Source organism: Salmo salar, chromosome ssa09, assembly GCF_905237065.1.
Source record: "Salmo salar chromosome ssa09, Ssal_v3.1, whole genome shotgun sequence".
Lineage (NCBI taxonomy): Eukaryota > Metazoa > Chordata > Actinopteri > Salmoniformes > Salmonidae > Salmo > Salmo salar.
This window is the reverse complement of record NC_059450.1, coordinates 133,437,216-133,455,231: the sequence shown is the minus strand read 5'-3', so window position 1 is coordinate 133,455,231 and position 18,016 is coordinate 133,437,216. Positions and strand designations below refer to the sequence as shown.

Here is an 18,016-nt window from a genome sequence, read left to right as displayed (position 1 = left end):
CCATAAACAGGTGAAACATCAGGGCCGCCACTTCACAGGAGCAGCAGTCAGAGCAGCAGGCCTATAGATCGTTGGGGGTAAGAGGCTCATCAGCTCTGCACTACACAAGTGTGTCACATAGTGGAAGCTCTGTGGGAAAATGAACAACAGAAAATGGCAGACCTGCCTCCCGAAAGCCTCAAGACATCCCCTCCCTTCATATACTTGGGGTTGGATGTCTTCGGCCCTTGGACAGTCACTGTTCGCCGTACCAGAAGAGGTCAAGCTCAACGCAAAGCTGGGTGATGTTGTTCACCAGCATGAGCACTAGGGCAGTGCACATCGAAGTCATCGAGTCCATGGACACCTCCAGATACATCAATGCCCTCAGGAGTTTCTTCGCCATCTGTAGACCAGCAAAAAAGCAAAGATCAGATTGTGGAACAAACTTCATAGGGGACTGTAAGGAGTTGGAACTCGGAAAGGAGAAACATCAGAGGCCTGGTGTCCAGAACTACCTCAGTGAACAAGGCTGTACATGGGAAGTCAACCCTCCTCACTCTTCACACATTGGAGGTGCCTGGGAGCACATGATTGGGGTGGCACGCAGAATCCTCAACTCCATGCTGCTACAAAACAAGTAGTTTCACTTCTCACACAAAGTCCTGTGCACCCCTATGGCTGAGGTCACAGCTGTAATCAACGCCAGACCTCTCGTTCCTGTCTTCACCGATCCAGACTCCCCATTCATCCTGACTCCTGCTATGCTACTTACCCAAAAGGTTGGTTCACCCACTCCTCCTGGAGATTTATACTGACAGATCTCTTCAAGAGCCAGTGAAGACAAGTGCAGAGTCTCACCAGCAAGTTCTGGTTTCACTGGAGCTGTGAGTACCTTGCTGAGCTGACGAAAGTGGACTGAAGATCATCGCATCCTACAAGAGGGAGATCTTGTGTGCTTCTAAGAAGCCAACCTTACTGAAGCCCAAATTCGTATCACTCTGTATTGGCCTAGGCCTACTACTCACCCTTGGCCACCCACATCATCCTCTACTCTCTTCACTGCCTCAGCATATGACACATTCTGTTCTACTCTGACACTGACAACCTCAACCTATCTCTCTCGCACTTCTGATCCCCAGCAAAATTGACGCACACTGTTTTTTCCACCGATACTACACATTCCTTTGTCCCATGCCCTCCTGCACACTTCTCACATCTCGGAATCTCCCTCCAACACACTGCTGCAACATGACCATAAGCTTGGCATCAGAAACACCTTAGTGGGTTCGGCATGAAATCTCTCACTGGATAACTGACATATTCTAATATGACTTCCAATGGGCCTGAATAATCCTTTGCATGACCATCGGGGCGATGCTCTTCACCACACCTGCCACCCACCACAAGTAATTCAGGTTTAATTTCTAAACCTTCAGAGACAGCAGAATACACATCCTCAAAACACATCTGCCCACTGCACTCGGCTCTTCTCTTTCTTCCTCACTGTCCATAACCACGTCTACCTGTTCACCATGCTCATGCCGCGTCTTCATCCGCTGTACTGCTTCTCCAGTACCCACCTTCTGTTCCTTAGCACAATTTACTAGTCTAGCTATCTCTGGCCTTTCCAAGCTCCAAAAACGTGCCACAGTCATCAGCCAGGTCTCCTCCTCATCATCCATCGCAGTTTCTCGATACCATGGTCACATTAAACTTCTTCTTCTACTCTGCAGTAAAATTGATGACATGCGTGTCATGAATCATGAATCATGAAATATAAAATGTAACATATGCTAAAATATATAGAAAATGACTCAAATCAATACAAACAAATACAAAGCAGGGGAATAATCTGCATAGAAACTTGGACTCAATTAGGAGATTCATGTCAATTCAGTAAAACTGTTCCTCTTTCTTTGACTGTATGTTTTGTGTGCCAGTGTTTACATTTCCATTAAAACAAACATGCAAATTATTCTGCTGTTATGTGAGCTTAATCTAGTGTCATCACAAACCACAAAACACTGGATGTACTGTGCAGTGTGAATTTTACTATGAAGATACTATAGTCACATCATTTCTAAACCATGCTTTTATGTGGTTCTGCAGTGGAAGATCCATTATGGGATTTTGGCATTGAAGCCCTTTATCTACTTCCACAGAGTCAGATGAACTCTTGGATAGCCTACCATTTTTATGTCACTATGTCCTGTATGAAGGAAGTTAGATGCAGTTTCGCGAGCCAATGCTGTTAGCGTTAGCGCAATGACTACAAGAAAAATGGGAACCAGATAAAGGTGTAGGGTAGGGAGGCTAGCACTGGAGTAATATGATCAATTTTTTTGGTTCTAGTCAGGATTCTAGCAGCCGTATTTAGCACTAACTGAAGTTTGTTTAGTGCTTTATCCGAGTAGCCGGAAAGTAGAACATTGCAGTAGTCCAGCCTAGAAGTAACAAAAGCATGTATTAATTTTTCTGCATCATTTTTGGACAGAAAGTTTCTGATTTTTGCAATGTTACGTAGATGGAAAAAAGCTGTCCTTGAAACAGTCTTGATATGTTCTTCAAAAGAGAGATCAGGGTCCAGAGTAATGCCGAGGTCCTTCACAGTTTTATTTGAGACGACTGTACAACCATCCAGAAGATCTCTTTGTTTCTTGGGACCTAGAACAAGCATCTCTGTTTTGTCCGAGTTTAAACGTAGAAAGTTTGCAGCCATCCACTTCTTTATGTCTGAAACACAGGCTTCTAGCGAGGGCAATTTTGGGGCTTCACCATGTTTCATTGAAATGTACAGCTGTGTGTCGTCCGCATAGCAGTGAAATTTAACATTATGTTTTCGAATGACATCCCCAAGAGGTAAAATATATAGTGAAAACAATAGTGGTCCTAAAACGGAACCTTGAGGAACACCGAAATTTACAATTGATTTGTCAGAGGACAAACCATTCACAGAGACAAACTGATATCTTTCCGACAGATAAGATCTAAACCAGGCCAGAACTTGTCCATGTAGACCAATTTGGGTTTCCAATCTCTCCAAAAGAATGTGGTGATCGATGGTATCAAAAGCAGCACTAAGATCTAGGAGCACGAGGACAGATGCAGAGCCTCGGTCTGACGTCATTAAAAGGTCATTTACCACCTTCACAAGTGCAGTCTCAGTGCTATGATGGGGTCTAAAACCAGACTGAAGCGTTTCGTATACATTGTTTGTCTTCAGGAAGGCAGTGAGTTGCTGCGCAACAGCTTTTTCAAAAATTGTTGAGAGGAATGGAAGTTTCGATATAGGCCGATAGTTTTTTATAATTTCTGGGTCAAGATTCGGCTTTTTCAAAAGAGGCTTTATTACTGCCACTTTTAGTGAGCTTGGTACACATCCGGTGGATAGAGAGCCGTTTATTATGTTCAACATAGGAGGGCCAAGCACAGGAAGCAGCTCTTTCAGTAGTTTAGTTGGAATAGGGTCCAGTATGCAGCTTGAGGGTTTAGAGGCCATGATTATTTTCATCATTGTGTCAAGAGATATAGTACTAAAACACTTTAGTATCTCCCTTGATCCTTGGTCCTGGCAGAGTTGTGCAGACTCAGGACAATGGAGCTTTGGAGGAATACGCAGATTTAAAGAGGAGTCCGTAATTTGCTTTCTAATGATCATGATCTTTTCCTCAAAAAAGTTCATAAATGTATTACTGCTGAAGTGAAAGCCATCCTCCATTTGCGAATGCTGCTTTTTAGTTAGCTTTGCGACAGTATCAAAAAGAGTTAAATAAAGGTTAAATAAAAAAATACCTGATCATTATCATATTGTGACTCTTTTTGAATCAGTATAATTATCACTTTTCCCACTCTCCTATAGTAACAGCATCAGGGCTATTGTGTTCAGGAGCCTTTTCAAGGTGTGATCTGTTAAAGGATTTGCTGTGTGGAACAAAACAATAACTTCTCTCTACCAGTTAGCATGATTGCTCCACAAATATCCTTGTTTAATTAGTAATCAGTCATTGAAATAGTTTGGAGCTGGAATAATTGGAACATTAAAATTGATACAGTTACACCACAAAACACTTTTACAGTATATGTACACTACCGTTTAAAAGTTTGCGGTCACTTAGAAATGTCCTTGTTTTTGAAAGAAAAGCAAAAAATGTTGTCCATTAAAATAACATCAAATTGAACAGAAATACAGTGTAGTAATTGTTAATCTTGTAAATGACTATTGTAGCTGGAAACGGCACATTCTTTACATCTACATAGGCATGCAGAGGCCTATTATCAGCAACTATCACTCCTGTGTTCCAATGGCATGTTGTGTCATCCAAGTTTATCATTTTAAAAGGCTAATTGATCATTAGAAAACCCTTTTGCAATTATGTTAGCACAGAAAACTGTTGTTCTGATTAAAGAAGCAATAAAACTGGCCTTAGACTAGTTGAGTATCTGGAGCATCAGCATTTGTGGGTTCGATTACAGGTTCAAAATGGCCAGAAACAAAGAACTTTCTTCTGAAACCCGTCAGTCTATTCTTGTTCTGAGAAATGAAGGCTATTCCATGCGAGAAATTGCCAAGAAACTGAAGTTCTCGTACAACGCTGTGTACTACTCCCTTCACAGAACAACGCAAACTGGCCCTAACCAGAATAGGAAGAGGAGTGGGAGGCCTTGGTGCACAACTGAGCAAGAGGACAAGTACATTAGAGTGTCTAGTTTGGGAAACAGATGCCTCACAAGTCCTCAACTGGCAGCTTCATTAAATAGTACCCGCAAAACACCAGTCTCAATGTCAACAGTGGAGAGGCGACTCCGGGATGCTGGTACGGTCTCCAATATGCAAAGCTGAGGTTGAGTTTTTTTGTAAGCAGCCTGTTTTAATATTTCCATCAATGTTTTTACCAGGGGATGCATCATGCAAAGTTTCTAATGAATGACCAACTGTGGTTACCAATGTGTTCCACCCTCAGTCCTGCCGTAACATATCAAAGGTCTCTTTGTGAATTCAACACTTCCCTGATCCATCCTACAGGTTATACTTAAATGTGAGAGCAAAATGGGTTGTTCCAAAGAAAACAGATTGCCATACACACCTTGCCTTTCACCTGTGAACAAGGAAATCATCTCTGCCTCACATCACATAGCAGGCTATCTGGGCTGGGTTAAAAGGAGATGTGCCTGGGAAAGAAAAATATATATTTTTAAAATGCAAGAAAGAATATCCTCTTGGCTTATCAAGGTTGCCTTTATGTTATGTAAGTACCACTTATTTAATTATGTTGCATAGTAGCTGGAACCAAAGCGTTTTTGTTGTCCATCCTTTCCTTATTACTTGAATTTGTTACTGAATAAATCGACAGCATGATGACTCCGATTACAAAATAATAAATAGAGACCTTATTTGCAAACAATAATAGACCTCTGTTAAATTTTGTTACATGTTTTATTATGTATGGTTTCATTAAACTTTTAATTTGATAACTGCTAACTTTAACACAGTTGTTTCCTAGGTGATACACTTTAAGTAGACTATAGTTTATGACTCAGCTTTCCACTGTCATAAACCACATAACTGACTTAGAGGCACTTCAATCGTTCCTGTCTGAGGTCAAAGCAGTTTAAAATGAACTAATACTAAGTATTTGAATGACATTTAAAAAGTAAAGAGCAGTATGACGTTTTAGTCATGGTTAATATACTACATTGAGTGTACAAAACATTAAAAACACCTACTCTTTCCATGACATAGACTGACCAGCTGAATCGAGGTGAAAGCAATGACCCCTTATTGATGTCACTTGTTAAATCCACTTCAATCAGTGAAGATGAAGGGGGGGAGACAGGTTAAAGAAGGATGTTAAGCCTTGAGACAATTGAGACACGGATTGTGTATGTGTGCCATTCAGAGGGTGAATGATTCCCATGTGTATTGAGAATGGTACACCACCCAAAGAACATTCAGCCAACTTGACACAACTGCGGGAAGCATTGGAGTCAACATGGGACAGCATTTCGACACCTTGTAGAGTCCATACCCGAACGAACTGAGGCTGTTCTGAGGGCAAAGGGGGAGGGGGGTGTACTATTCTTTCTATTATTTATCCAGCTTATCAGCGTTCACCCAACATATTCCCCCTGTTGATGATGCTTATTATGCATTATGGTTGAACTAAGAGATTACATGTCACAATAACATTTAATTCATACTAATCAACCTAATAATGATGATACACCCCTCACTATTGTCATTGGTTGCAATAATTGCACTGTTTGTCTACACAACCTGGTTCAAGCATTCATGAAATTACCCTGAAGAAGGCACAGTGATGCCGAAACATTGGTGCTTTACCCAATTAATTACTGGGAGTTTATATATAGAGTGTGTGACTCTCTTGAAATATATACATTGTTGTTTTTGTTGTTGTTTTTATTCACAGTTGTCACATACATTACATCCGTATCAAGTGATGCCACTACTCCCTCAACTACATCAACACCCACTTCAAGTGATTCCAACACTCCCTCAACTACATCAACAGTCACTTCAAGTGATGCCACCAATGCCTTAACCACATCAACAGTCACTTCTAGTTATGCCACCACTCCCTCAACAGTCACTTCAAGTGATGACACCACTCCCTCAACTACATCAACACCCACTTCAAGTGATTCCAACACTCCCTCAACTACATCAACAGTCACTTCAAGTGATGCCACCAATGCCTTAACCACATCAACAGTCACTTCTAGTTATGCCACCACTCCCTCAACAGTCACTTCAAGTGATGACACCACTCCCTCAACTACATCAACACCCACTTCAAGTGATTCCACCACTCCCTCAACAGTCACTTCAAGTGATGCCACCACCACCACCACGCCAACTATATCAATAGTCACTTCAAGTGATGCCACCATTCCCTCAACGACATCAACAGTCACTACAAGTGATGCCATCATTCCCTTAACTACATCAACAGTCACTTCTAGTTATGCCACCACTCCCTCACCAGTCACCTCAAGTGATGCCACCACCACGCCAACTATATCAATAGTCACTTCAAGTGATGCCACCATTCACTCAACGACATCAACAGTCACTACAAGTGATGCCATCATTCCCTTCACTACATCAACAGTCACTTCTAGTTATGCCACCACTCCCTCAACTACATCAACAGTCACTTCAAGTGATGCCACCAATGCCTTAACCACATCAACAGTCACTTCTAGTTATGCCACCACTCCCTCAACAGTCACTTCAAGTGATGACACCACTCCCTCAACTACATCAACACCCACTTCAAGTGAATCCACCACCACCTCAACCACATCAACAGTCACTTCAAGTGATGCCACCACTCCCTCAACAGTCACTTCAAGTGATGCCACCACCACCACCACGCCAACTATATCAATAGTCACTTCAAGTGATGCCACCATTCCCTCAACGACATCAACAGTCACTACAAGTGATGCCATCATTCCCTTAACTACATCAACAGTCACTTCTAGTTATGCCACCACTCCCTCAACAGTCACCTCAAGTGATGCCACCACCAAGCCAACTATATCAATAGTCACTTCAAGTGATTCCACCACTCCCTCAACAGTCACTTCAAGTGATGCCACCACCACCACCACGCCAACTATATCAATAGTCACTTCAAGTGATGCCACCGTTCCCTCAACGACATCAACAGTCACTACAAGTGATGCCATCATTCCCTTAACTACATCAACAGTCACTTCTAGTTATGCCACCACTCCCTCAACAGTCACCTCAAGTGATGCCACCACCACTTCAACTACATCAACACCCACTTCTAGTTATGCCACCACTCCCTCAACAGTCACCTCAAGTGATGCCACCACCACGCCAACTATATCAATAGTCACTACACGTGATGCCACCATTCACACAACGACATCAACAGTCACTACAAGTGATGCCATCATTCCCTTCACTACATCCACAGTCACTTCTAGTTATGCCACCACTCCCTCAACTACAACACCCACTTCAAGTGATGCCATCACTCCCTCAACTACATCAAAACCCACTTCAAGTGATTCCACCACCACCTCAACTACATCAACAATCACTTCTAGTTATGCCACCACTCCCTCAACAGTCACCTCAAGTGATGCCACCACCACCTCAACTATATCAATAGTCACTTCAAGTGATGCCACCACTGCCTTAACTACATCAACACCCACTTCAAGTGATGCCATCACTCCCTCAACTACATCAAAACCCACTTCAAGTGAATCCACCACCACCTCAACCACATCAACAGTCACTTCAAGTGATTCCACCACTCCCTCAACAGTCACTTCAAGTGATGCCACCACCACCACCACGCCAACTATATCAATAGTCACTTCAAGTGATGCCACCATTCCCTCAACGATATCAACAGTCACTACAAGTGATGCCATCCTTCCCTTAACTACATCAACAGTCACTTCTAGTTATGCCACAACTCCCTCAACAGTCACCTCAAGTGATGCCACCACCACGCCAACTATATCAATAGTCACTTCAAGTGATGCCACCATTCACTCAACGACATCAACAGTCACTACAAGTGATGCCATCATTCCCTTCACTACATCAACAATCACTTCTAGTTATGCCACCACTCCCTCAACTACAACACCCACTTCAAGTGATGCCACCACTCCCTCAACTACATCAACACCCACTTCAAGTGAATCCACCACTCCCTCAACGACATCAACACCCACTTCAAGTGATGCCACCACTCTCTCAACAACATCAACAGTCACCTCAAGTGATACTACATCAACAGTCACATCAAGTGATGCCATCACTCCCTCAACTACACCAACACCCTCTTCAAGTGATTCCACCACTCCCTCAACTACATCAACAGTCACTGCAAGTGATTCCACCACTCCCTCAACAGTCACTTCAAGTGATGCCACCACTACCTCAACTATATCAACTGTCACTTCAAGTGATTCCTCCACTCCCTCAACTACACCAACACCCACTTCAAGTGATGCCACCACTCCATCAACTGCATCAACAGTCACTTCAAATGATTTCACCACTCCCTCAATAGTCACCTCAAGTGATGCCACCACCACCTCAACTATATCAATAGTCACTTCAAGTGATGCCATCATTCCCTTAACTACATCAACAGTCACTTCTAGTTATGCCACCACTCCCTCAACAACAACACCCACTTCAAGTGATGCCACTACTCCCTCAACTACATCAACACCCACTTCAAGTGATGCCACCACTCCCTCAACTACATCAACATCCACTTCAAGTGATTACACCACTCCCTCAACTACATCAACAGTCACTGCAAGTGATTCCACCACTCCCTCAACAGTCACTAAAAGTGATTCCACCACTCCCTCAACTATGTTAACAGTCACTTCAAGTAATTCCACCACTCCCTCAACAGTCACTTCAAGTGATGCCACCACTACCACCACGCCAACTATATCAATAGTCACTTCAAGTGATGCCACCATTCCCTCAACGACATCAACAGTCACTACAAGTGATGCCATCCTTCCCTTAACTATATCAACAGTCACTTCTAGTTATGCCACCACTCCCTCAACAGTCACCTCAAGTGATGCCACCACCACCCCAACTAAATCAATAGTCACTTCAAGTGATGCCACCATTCCCTCAACGACATCAACAGTCACTACAAGTGATGCCATCATTCCCTTAACGACATCAACAGTCACTTCTAGTTATGCCACCACTCCCTCAACTACAACACCCACTTCAAGTGATGCCACCACTCTCTCAACAACATCAACCGTCACCTCAAGTGATACTACATCAACAGTCACATCAAGTGCTGCCATCTCTCCCTCAACTACACCAACACCCTCTTCAAGTGATTACATCACTCCCGCAACTACATCAACACCCACTTCAAGTGATTCCAACACTCCCTCAACCACATCAACAGTCACTTCTAGTTATACCACCACTCCCTCAACAGTCACTTCAAGTGATGACACCACTCCCTCAACTACATCAACACCCACTTCAAGTGAATCCACCACCACCTCAACCACATCAACAGTCACTTCAAGTGATGCCACCACTCTCTCAACAACATCAACAGTCACCTCAAGTGATACTACATCAACAGTCACATCAAGTGCTGCCATCACTCCCTCAACTACACCAACACCCTCTTCAAGTGATTACATCACTTCCTCAACTACATCAACACCCACTTCAAGTGATTCCAACACTCCCTCAAATACATCAACAGTCACTTCAAGTGATGGCACCAATGCCTTAACCACATCAAAAGTCACTTCTAGTTATGCCACCACTCCCTCAACAGTCACTTCAAGTGATGACACCACTCCCTCAACTACATCAACACCCACTTCAAGTGAATCGACCACCACCTCAACCACATCAACAGTCACTGCAAGTGATTCCACCACTCCCTCAACAGTCACTTCTAGTTATGCCACCACTCCCTCAACAGTCACCTCAAGTGATGCCACCACCACCTCAACTATATCAATAGTCACTTCAAGTGATGCCACCAATGCCTTAACTACATCAACAGTCACTTCTAGTTATGCCACCACTCCCTCAACTACAACACCCACTTCAAGTGATGCCACCACTCCCTCAACTACATCAACACCCACTTCAAGTGAATCCACCACTCCCTCAACTACGTCAACAGTCACTTCAAGTGATGCCACCAATGCCTTAACCACATCAACAGTCACTTCTAGTTATGCCACCACTCCCTCAACAGTCACTTCAAGTGATGACACCACTCCCTCAACTACATCAACACCCACTTCAAGTGAATCCACCACCACCTCAACCACATCAACAGTCACTTCAAGTGATTCCACCACTCCCTCAACAGTCACTTCAAGTGATGCCACCACCACCACCACGCCAACTATATCAATAGTCACTTCAAGTGATTCCACCACCACCTCAACGACATCAACAGTTACTACAAGTGATGCCATCATTCCCTTCACTACATCAACAGTCACTTCTAGTTATGCCACCACTCCCTCAACAGTCACCTCAAGTGATGCCACCACCACGCCAACTATATCAATAGTCACTTCAAGTGATGCCACCATTCACTCAACGACATCAACAGTCACTACAAGTGATGCCATCATTCCCTTCACTACATCAACAGTCACTTCTAGTTATGCCACCACTCCCTCAACTACAACACCCACTTCAAGTGATGCCACCACTCCCTCAACTACATCAACACCCACTTCAAGTGAATCCACCTCTCCCTCAACTACATCAACACCCACTTCAAGTGATGCCACCGCTCTCTCAACAACATCAACAGTCACCTCAAGTGATACTACATCAACAGTCACATCAAGTGCTGCCATCACTCCCTCAACTACACCAACACCCTCTTCAAGTGATTACACCACTCCCTCAACTACATCAACAGTCACTGCAAGTGATTCCACCACTCCCTCAACAGTCACTTCTAGTTATGCCACCACTCCCTCAACAGTCACCTCAAGTGATGCCACCACCTCAACTATATCAATAGTCACTTCAAGTGATGCCACCAATGCCTTAACTACATCAACAGTCACTTCTAGTTATGCCACCACTCCGTCAACTACAACACCCACTTCAAGTGATGCCACCACTCCCTCAACTACATCAACACCCACTTCAAGTAATGCCACCACTCCCTCAACTACATCAACACCCACTTCAAGTGATGCCACCACTCTCTCAACAACATCAACAGTCACCTCAAGTGATACTACATCAACAGTCACATCAAGTGCTGCCATCACTCCCTCAACTACACCAACACCCTCTTCAAGTGATTCCACCACTCCCTCAACGACACCAACACCCACTTCAAGTGATGCCACCACTCCATCAACTGCATCAACAGTCACTTCAAGTGAATCCACCACTCCCTCAACTATATCAATAGTCACTTCAAGTGATGCCACCATTCCCTCAACGACATCAACAGTCACTACAAGTGATGCCATCATTCCCTTAACTACATCAACAGTCACTTCTAGTTATGCCACCACTCCCTCAACAGTCACCTCAAGTGATGCCACCACCACGCCAACTATATCAATAGTCACTTCAAGTGATGCCACCATTCACTCAACGACATCAACAGTCACTACAAGTGATGCCATCATTCCCTTCACTACATCAACAGTCACTTCTAGTTATGCCACCACTCCCTCAACTACAACACCCACTTCAAGTGATGCCACCACTCCCTCAACTACATCAACACCCACTTCAAGTGAATCCACCTCTCCCTCAACTACATCAACACCCACTTCAAGTGATGCCACCGCTCTCTCAACAACATCAACAGTCACCTCAAGTGATACTACATCAACAGTCACATCAAGTGCTGCCATCACTCCCTCAACTACACCAACACCCTCTTCAAGTGATTACACCACTCCCTCAACTACATCAACAGTCACTGCAAGTGATTCCACCACTCCCTCAACAGTCACTTCTAGTTATGCCACCACTCCCTCAACAGTCACCTCAAGTGATGCCACCACCTCAACTATATCAATAGTCACTTCAAGTGATGCCACCAATGCCTTAACTACATCAACAGTCACTTCTAGTTATGCCACCACTCCGTCAACTACAACACCCACTTCAAGTAATGCCACCACTCCCTCAACTACATCAACACCCACTTCAAGTGATGCCACCACTCTCTCAACAACATCAACAGTCACCTCAAGTGATACTACATCAACAGTCACATCAAGTGCTGCCATCACTCCCTCAACTACACCAACACCCTCTTCAAGTGATTCCACCACTCCCTCAACTACACCAACACCCACTTCAAGTAATGCCACCACTCCCTCAACTACATCAACACCCTCTTCAAGTGATGCCACCACTCCATCAACTGCATCAACAGTCACTTCAAGTGATTCCACCACTCCCTCAACTACATCAACAGTCACTACAAGTGATGCCATTATTTCCTTAACGACATCAACAGTCACTACAAGTGATGCCATCATTCCCTTCACTACATCAACAGTCACTTCTAGTTATGCCACCACTCCCTCAACTACAACACCCACTTCAAGTGATGCCACCACTCCCTCAACTACATCAACACCCACTTCAAGTGAATCCACCTCTCCCTCAACTACATCAACACCCACTTCAAGTGATGCCACCGCTCTCTCAACAACATCAACAGTCACATCAAGTGCTGCCATCACTCCCTCAACTACACCAACACCCTCTTCAAGTGATTCCACCACTCCCTCAACTACACCAACACCCACTTCAAGTGATGCCACCACTCCATCAACTGCATCAACAGTCACTTCAAGTGATTCCACCACTCCCTCAACTACATCAACAGTCACTACAAGTGATGCCATTATTTCCTTAACTACATCAACAGTCACTGCAAGTGATTCCACCACTCCCTCAACAGTCACTTCAAGTGATGCCACCACCACCTCAACTATATCAATAGTCACTTCAAGTGAAGCCACCACTCCCTCAACTACATCAAAATCCACTTCAAGTGATTCCACCACTCCCTCAACTATATTAACAGTCACTTCAAGTAATTCTACCACTCCCTCAACAGTCATTTCAAGTGATGCCACCACCACCACCACCACGCCAACTATATCAATAGTCACTTCAAGTGATGCCACCATTCCCTCAACGACATCAACAGTCACTTCTAGTTATGCCACCACTCCCTCAACAGTCACCTCAAGTAATGGCAACACTCCCTCAACTACATCAACAGTCAATTCAAGTGATGCCATCACTCCCTCAGCTACATCAACAGTCACTTCAAGTGAAGACACCACTCCCTCAACTACATCAACACCCACTTCAAGTGATGACACAACTCCCACTGCTACATCGACAGTCACAAGTGATGTCACTACTCTAAGACCAATAATGCCATCAAAAAGTGGTACTACTACAGTAATAACAAGAACCTCAACATTTGTAGCAGTATCCACTCCCTCCACTCCCTCACAGGGACTAACTTTCAGAGACACTACTTTGGTGACAACAATCGAAACCACTGTTGCAGAATGCAGTAAGATTATATGCACTCATTCTCAAAAACCATCATAAGATGATATGATTCTTAATAACAAATGTAGTAGACATAGTATAGAATTATTTATCTTTTAACTTACAAATTGATACCAAAGACTATTGAAATGTGTGAAAATATTGCTGTACATACAGATAACTATTTTATCTTTATTTGTTGTAATTTGTTTTCTGTGTCAGAAACTCTGGTGAATGTCATCAGGCTGGAGAATGTCACCAGTAAGTTAATCAGTGTGAGTTGGACAGGTATTAACCTGGACCAGCAGATAGAGTACAAGGTGAAGCTGGCGTCTGGTTCCAAATCAATCCAGAATGAGACCTCAGCCACCAAAGCTGTTTTCTCAGACCTTACTCCTGGAACCATACACACTCTGATTATTGAGTACTTATCCTGCAGTATCAAGAAAAACATTTCAGCAAACATAATCACTGGTATGTCAAAATGTTTTCAAGTAATCTGCTTAAATTCGCTAAGAACCTACTTTTGTTTAAAAAAATATATAGATCAAATGAGTACAATGGGACATTTTGTGCAAACGTCACATTTCTTTTGCTGAATGTTAATTTATCTTTTTTCTCCAAAAGCTGGAAAGGTCTATGAATCTTTCACTCGAATTCCAGGCAGAGATTTTGTGTCTGATTATACAAATCAATCCAGCAAACTTTACAAAGACTTTGTGACAAATTTTACCGTGCAGGTAAATATTCACTAAGCATTTTTTATAATTGCTTTTTAATTTGAGTCATATAATATAACCCTGTATGATTTAAATGCACATATTTCTTTAAAGGTTGAAAACAATCTCCCGAAAGGATACCAGGAGCTTATCAGGTATAAAGAAATGGTGATTGTTGTGACTGGTGTTCGCAGAGGTGTGATCGTTGACTTTGATCTGGTCACTGCTCTGGAGGTCAACCTGTCAACCTCTGACGTGCAGAAGAGCGTCATCAATGCGCTGAATTCATCTGCACTCAGAGTGGATCTGAATATCACCTCTGTAAAAGGTTCAATTCCAATAACTACGTACAATTATATTTTCTATGCTAGTTAATCAAATAAGTGATTTTGGAATAAATATTTAAGAAGTAACAGAAATATGGATGCTTTGGATCAATTGAATGATAGATTTGTATATCTAAGTATTAAGTCTACATTCATATTGCCATGTGTATTTCGTTGGTTTTTGGTAACTTAATGTATTACTTTATTACAGAGGCAGATATCTGTCAAAGAGGAGGTTACACATGCTCAAAAAATGCCACCTGTGTCAGAGAGGGACCTTCACATACATGTGGATGCAAGGCAGAATTCTACGACCAAAATCCAACCGTACCGGGTACTGACTGCAAGAGTAAGAACACTTTGTTGCTTGAAATGTGTGCTACACTTTACATTAAATAAGTACTTTATACAAGAGTAACTACCAGTGGAATAACATTTGTTATTACCCTGTAATACACTAGTAAGTACCTCCAGTTAAGCAGTATTTACCACTATTGCACTCACTATTTTGTAGGAATTATCACTCCAGGTGCAGATCCATGTAAAGGCTTGTGTTCATCACGTGCTCAGTGTGTGGTTGGTCCTAGTGGGAGCCAGGAGTGTAGCTGCTATCCTGGTTTGATAGATCCGAATCCTGTTAATCGTGGGAAGCTGTGCATAGGTACACTAACTTCCTCTGCCTCAAAATGTATCTGTGTCAGTTCCTTACTTGAGTATCTTACACATAGGTTACATTACATCTTCATGTCATCAAAATGTACCCACTCTAGATCCAGTGGACTGTTTTGATCAAGAAAAGGAACTTTGCTCATCCCAAAATCAGTGTCTTCCATCCAAGTTTCTCTGCTCACGTAAGTTCTGAAATCACACCAATTCTTCAGATCTCACATACGGTCTTCAGAGAAAGAGGAATCTGTAATACTGAGGCCTTTTTGTGCCTCTGACTGAATCATGATGACCTACCGCTTATTATAACAACTCTCTCTGCTTCCCTCAGTGGGGAATGTTTTCAAATTAACAGCAAACTTAAACTCTTGGATCTTCAATTCCTCTCTGTACGACCCAGGGAGCGATGCTTGGGCATATGCCTCTACAAAGATCGTCACAACTGTAAGTGCATAGATTTGTAATTATCATTATGTCTTAAATATGCTATCTTAAAATACTATGGTTTCTTTTCCATAACAATTTTTTGAAATAGACATCTACTTTACTATTTTTTTAAATCCAGGTTGTCCCCAGAATACGGCATGTTCTGTCAAATCCATCCTTTGACATGACAGTGGTGGGCTTTCAGAGCGGTAGTGTGGTAGTTAGGATGATGTGTGGTTTTAATGGGAATATTTCCGCTGATGACAGAACTCTCCAGACTGTTCTACAGGACACTATCTGCAAACACCTGGACATAACTGCCATAGCTACCTTGGAAAGTATGTTTAAAACGTTCGATTTTTTTGGTGTGAATTGGCATTACATGGCGATGGTGTTTGTTTTGTTCAATTAATGTATGTGACTTAGTTGTGGTTTCACTAATTTCTTCTGTTTTATTTTGTGTGGGATGCTGCTAAGCTAATATTGTCCTTTCAGTAGTTACTTATAGACATTGACCAAACATTTGTTTTTTCCCTGTAGGAGTTTCCCAGATATCAACGGCCCCGGGAGAAGGCTGGAAAGTGGCGACCATAGTCCTGGGAGTTCTGCTGGGCTTGATTTGAGAGCAACTAGCAAGCTGACCTCATACAACCTCCAGCACACAGAGCACAACAGAAAGGTGGTGTCCAATGACTATTTACAAGGATGTTATTCTTACCAGATGTAGTTTAGAGATAAAAAATATAAAAATATTGAATATTAATAACATTTCAATTATATATTTTGATAGAGAAAAGTATCAGCTATCACACCATGTAAAGGAACAACGTCCTAATTCTTTAATTGTTTTATAAAATGCAACTAACTGGATTGATGTCACTCCGGCAGACAAATATTTATTGTCCAACAAGTATTTAATAAAGGCCTTGATTGATTAATTCTAACATCAGTGATAAGGGAATAATATGTTCAAAGTTAAATTATTAAAGAATCCAACCCTGACACGTAACCAATTAGTAATTAGTAGTTATGTAGCATGTATAACGAATAATTAAAGTACTAATCGAAGGCCCATAAGGTCTAGTAGAGGCCTCGGGACAAAAATGAAATGTGTGTGTGTGTGTTATAGTGGGCCTAAGATAACAACAAGTAGACTGTGATTGACCCGACAGCTGAGGAACTTTGAGTAACTTAGAGAAGAAAGGGAGTGACCCTAAAGGTTTTTCTAATCTCGGGGGAAAGGAACAGACAGCACTGGGTAGTGATTAACAGTGGTGAGAACTCCAGGGAGGGATACAACTCACCTACTGTTTGTGTGGAGGTATGTGCGTAAGTGGAGAGTTAGCATAAAATGAATGTCTTTGTGTAATGGACCTCAGAACATTCTCTGAATAAATCTTTTGCAGAAAGCTGAGTCCTTGCCTAATTATTCTTAACCCAGTGTCTTACAAACCTTGGGGATTAGTCAAGGCTTATTGATTGTTAATTATTATCATTGGGATAGAAAATTCCACTGACAATTAGATTATTCAAATATGCAATACAACTCTTCAAATGTATTTCTGTTTTATTTTATTGTGATAATGCTCCAAGGCTAATTTTGTTAGCATTTTGACACGTTTTTCTAGATTCAGAACATAAAACAACATTTAGGAAGCAAACAATAACCCTTAGGTCTAACACAGCAAATAAGTCAATAGTTTAAGCATATGTTGCAACAATGTTAAAATATTTTTTCGGAATATTGACAAATAGATCGCTATTAAGAGGGTTAGCCTGTCACGCCCTGACCT

At 42.4% G+C, this 18,016-nt stretch overlaps 1 protein-coding gene across 2 annotated transcripts; it reads left to right on the top strand.

The window, feature by feature from the left end:
- The first annotated feature begins 4,984 nt into the window (after positions 1-4,984).
- Positions 4,985-17,632, top strand: LOC106613003 (mucin-2). Of its 2 annotated transcripts, none has more exons than XM_014214811.2 (11): positions 4,985-5,228; positions 6,411-14,108; positions 14,309-14,560; positions 14,714-14,826; positions 14,920-15,133; positions 15,343-15,480; positions 15,646-15,792; positions 15,902-15,982; positions 16,129-16,241; positions 16,491-16,561; positions 16,764-17,632. In XM_014214811.2, exons 1-11 carry the CDS (start codon positions 5,030-5,032, stop codon positions 16,948-16,950), a joined length of 9,213 nt encoding a protein of 3,070 aa, XP_014070286.2. In that variant the 5' UTR covers positions 4,985-5,029; the 3' UTR covers positions 16,951-17,632. The 2 variants fall into 2 exon arrangements, with proteins under 2 accessions (XP_014070286.2, XP_045580600.1); XM_045724644.1 differs by having other exon boundaries at positions 16,363-16,561; positions 16,764-17,064.
- Positions 17,633-18,016: the final 384 nt, after the last annotated feature.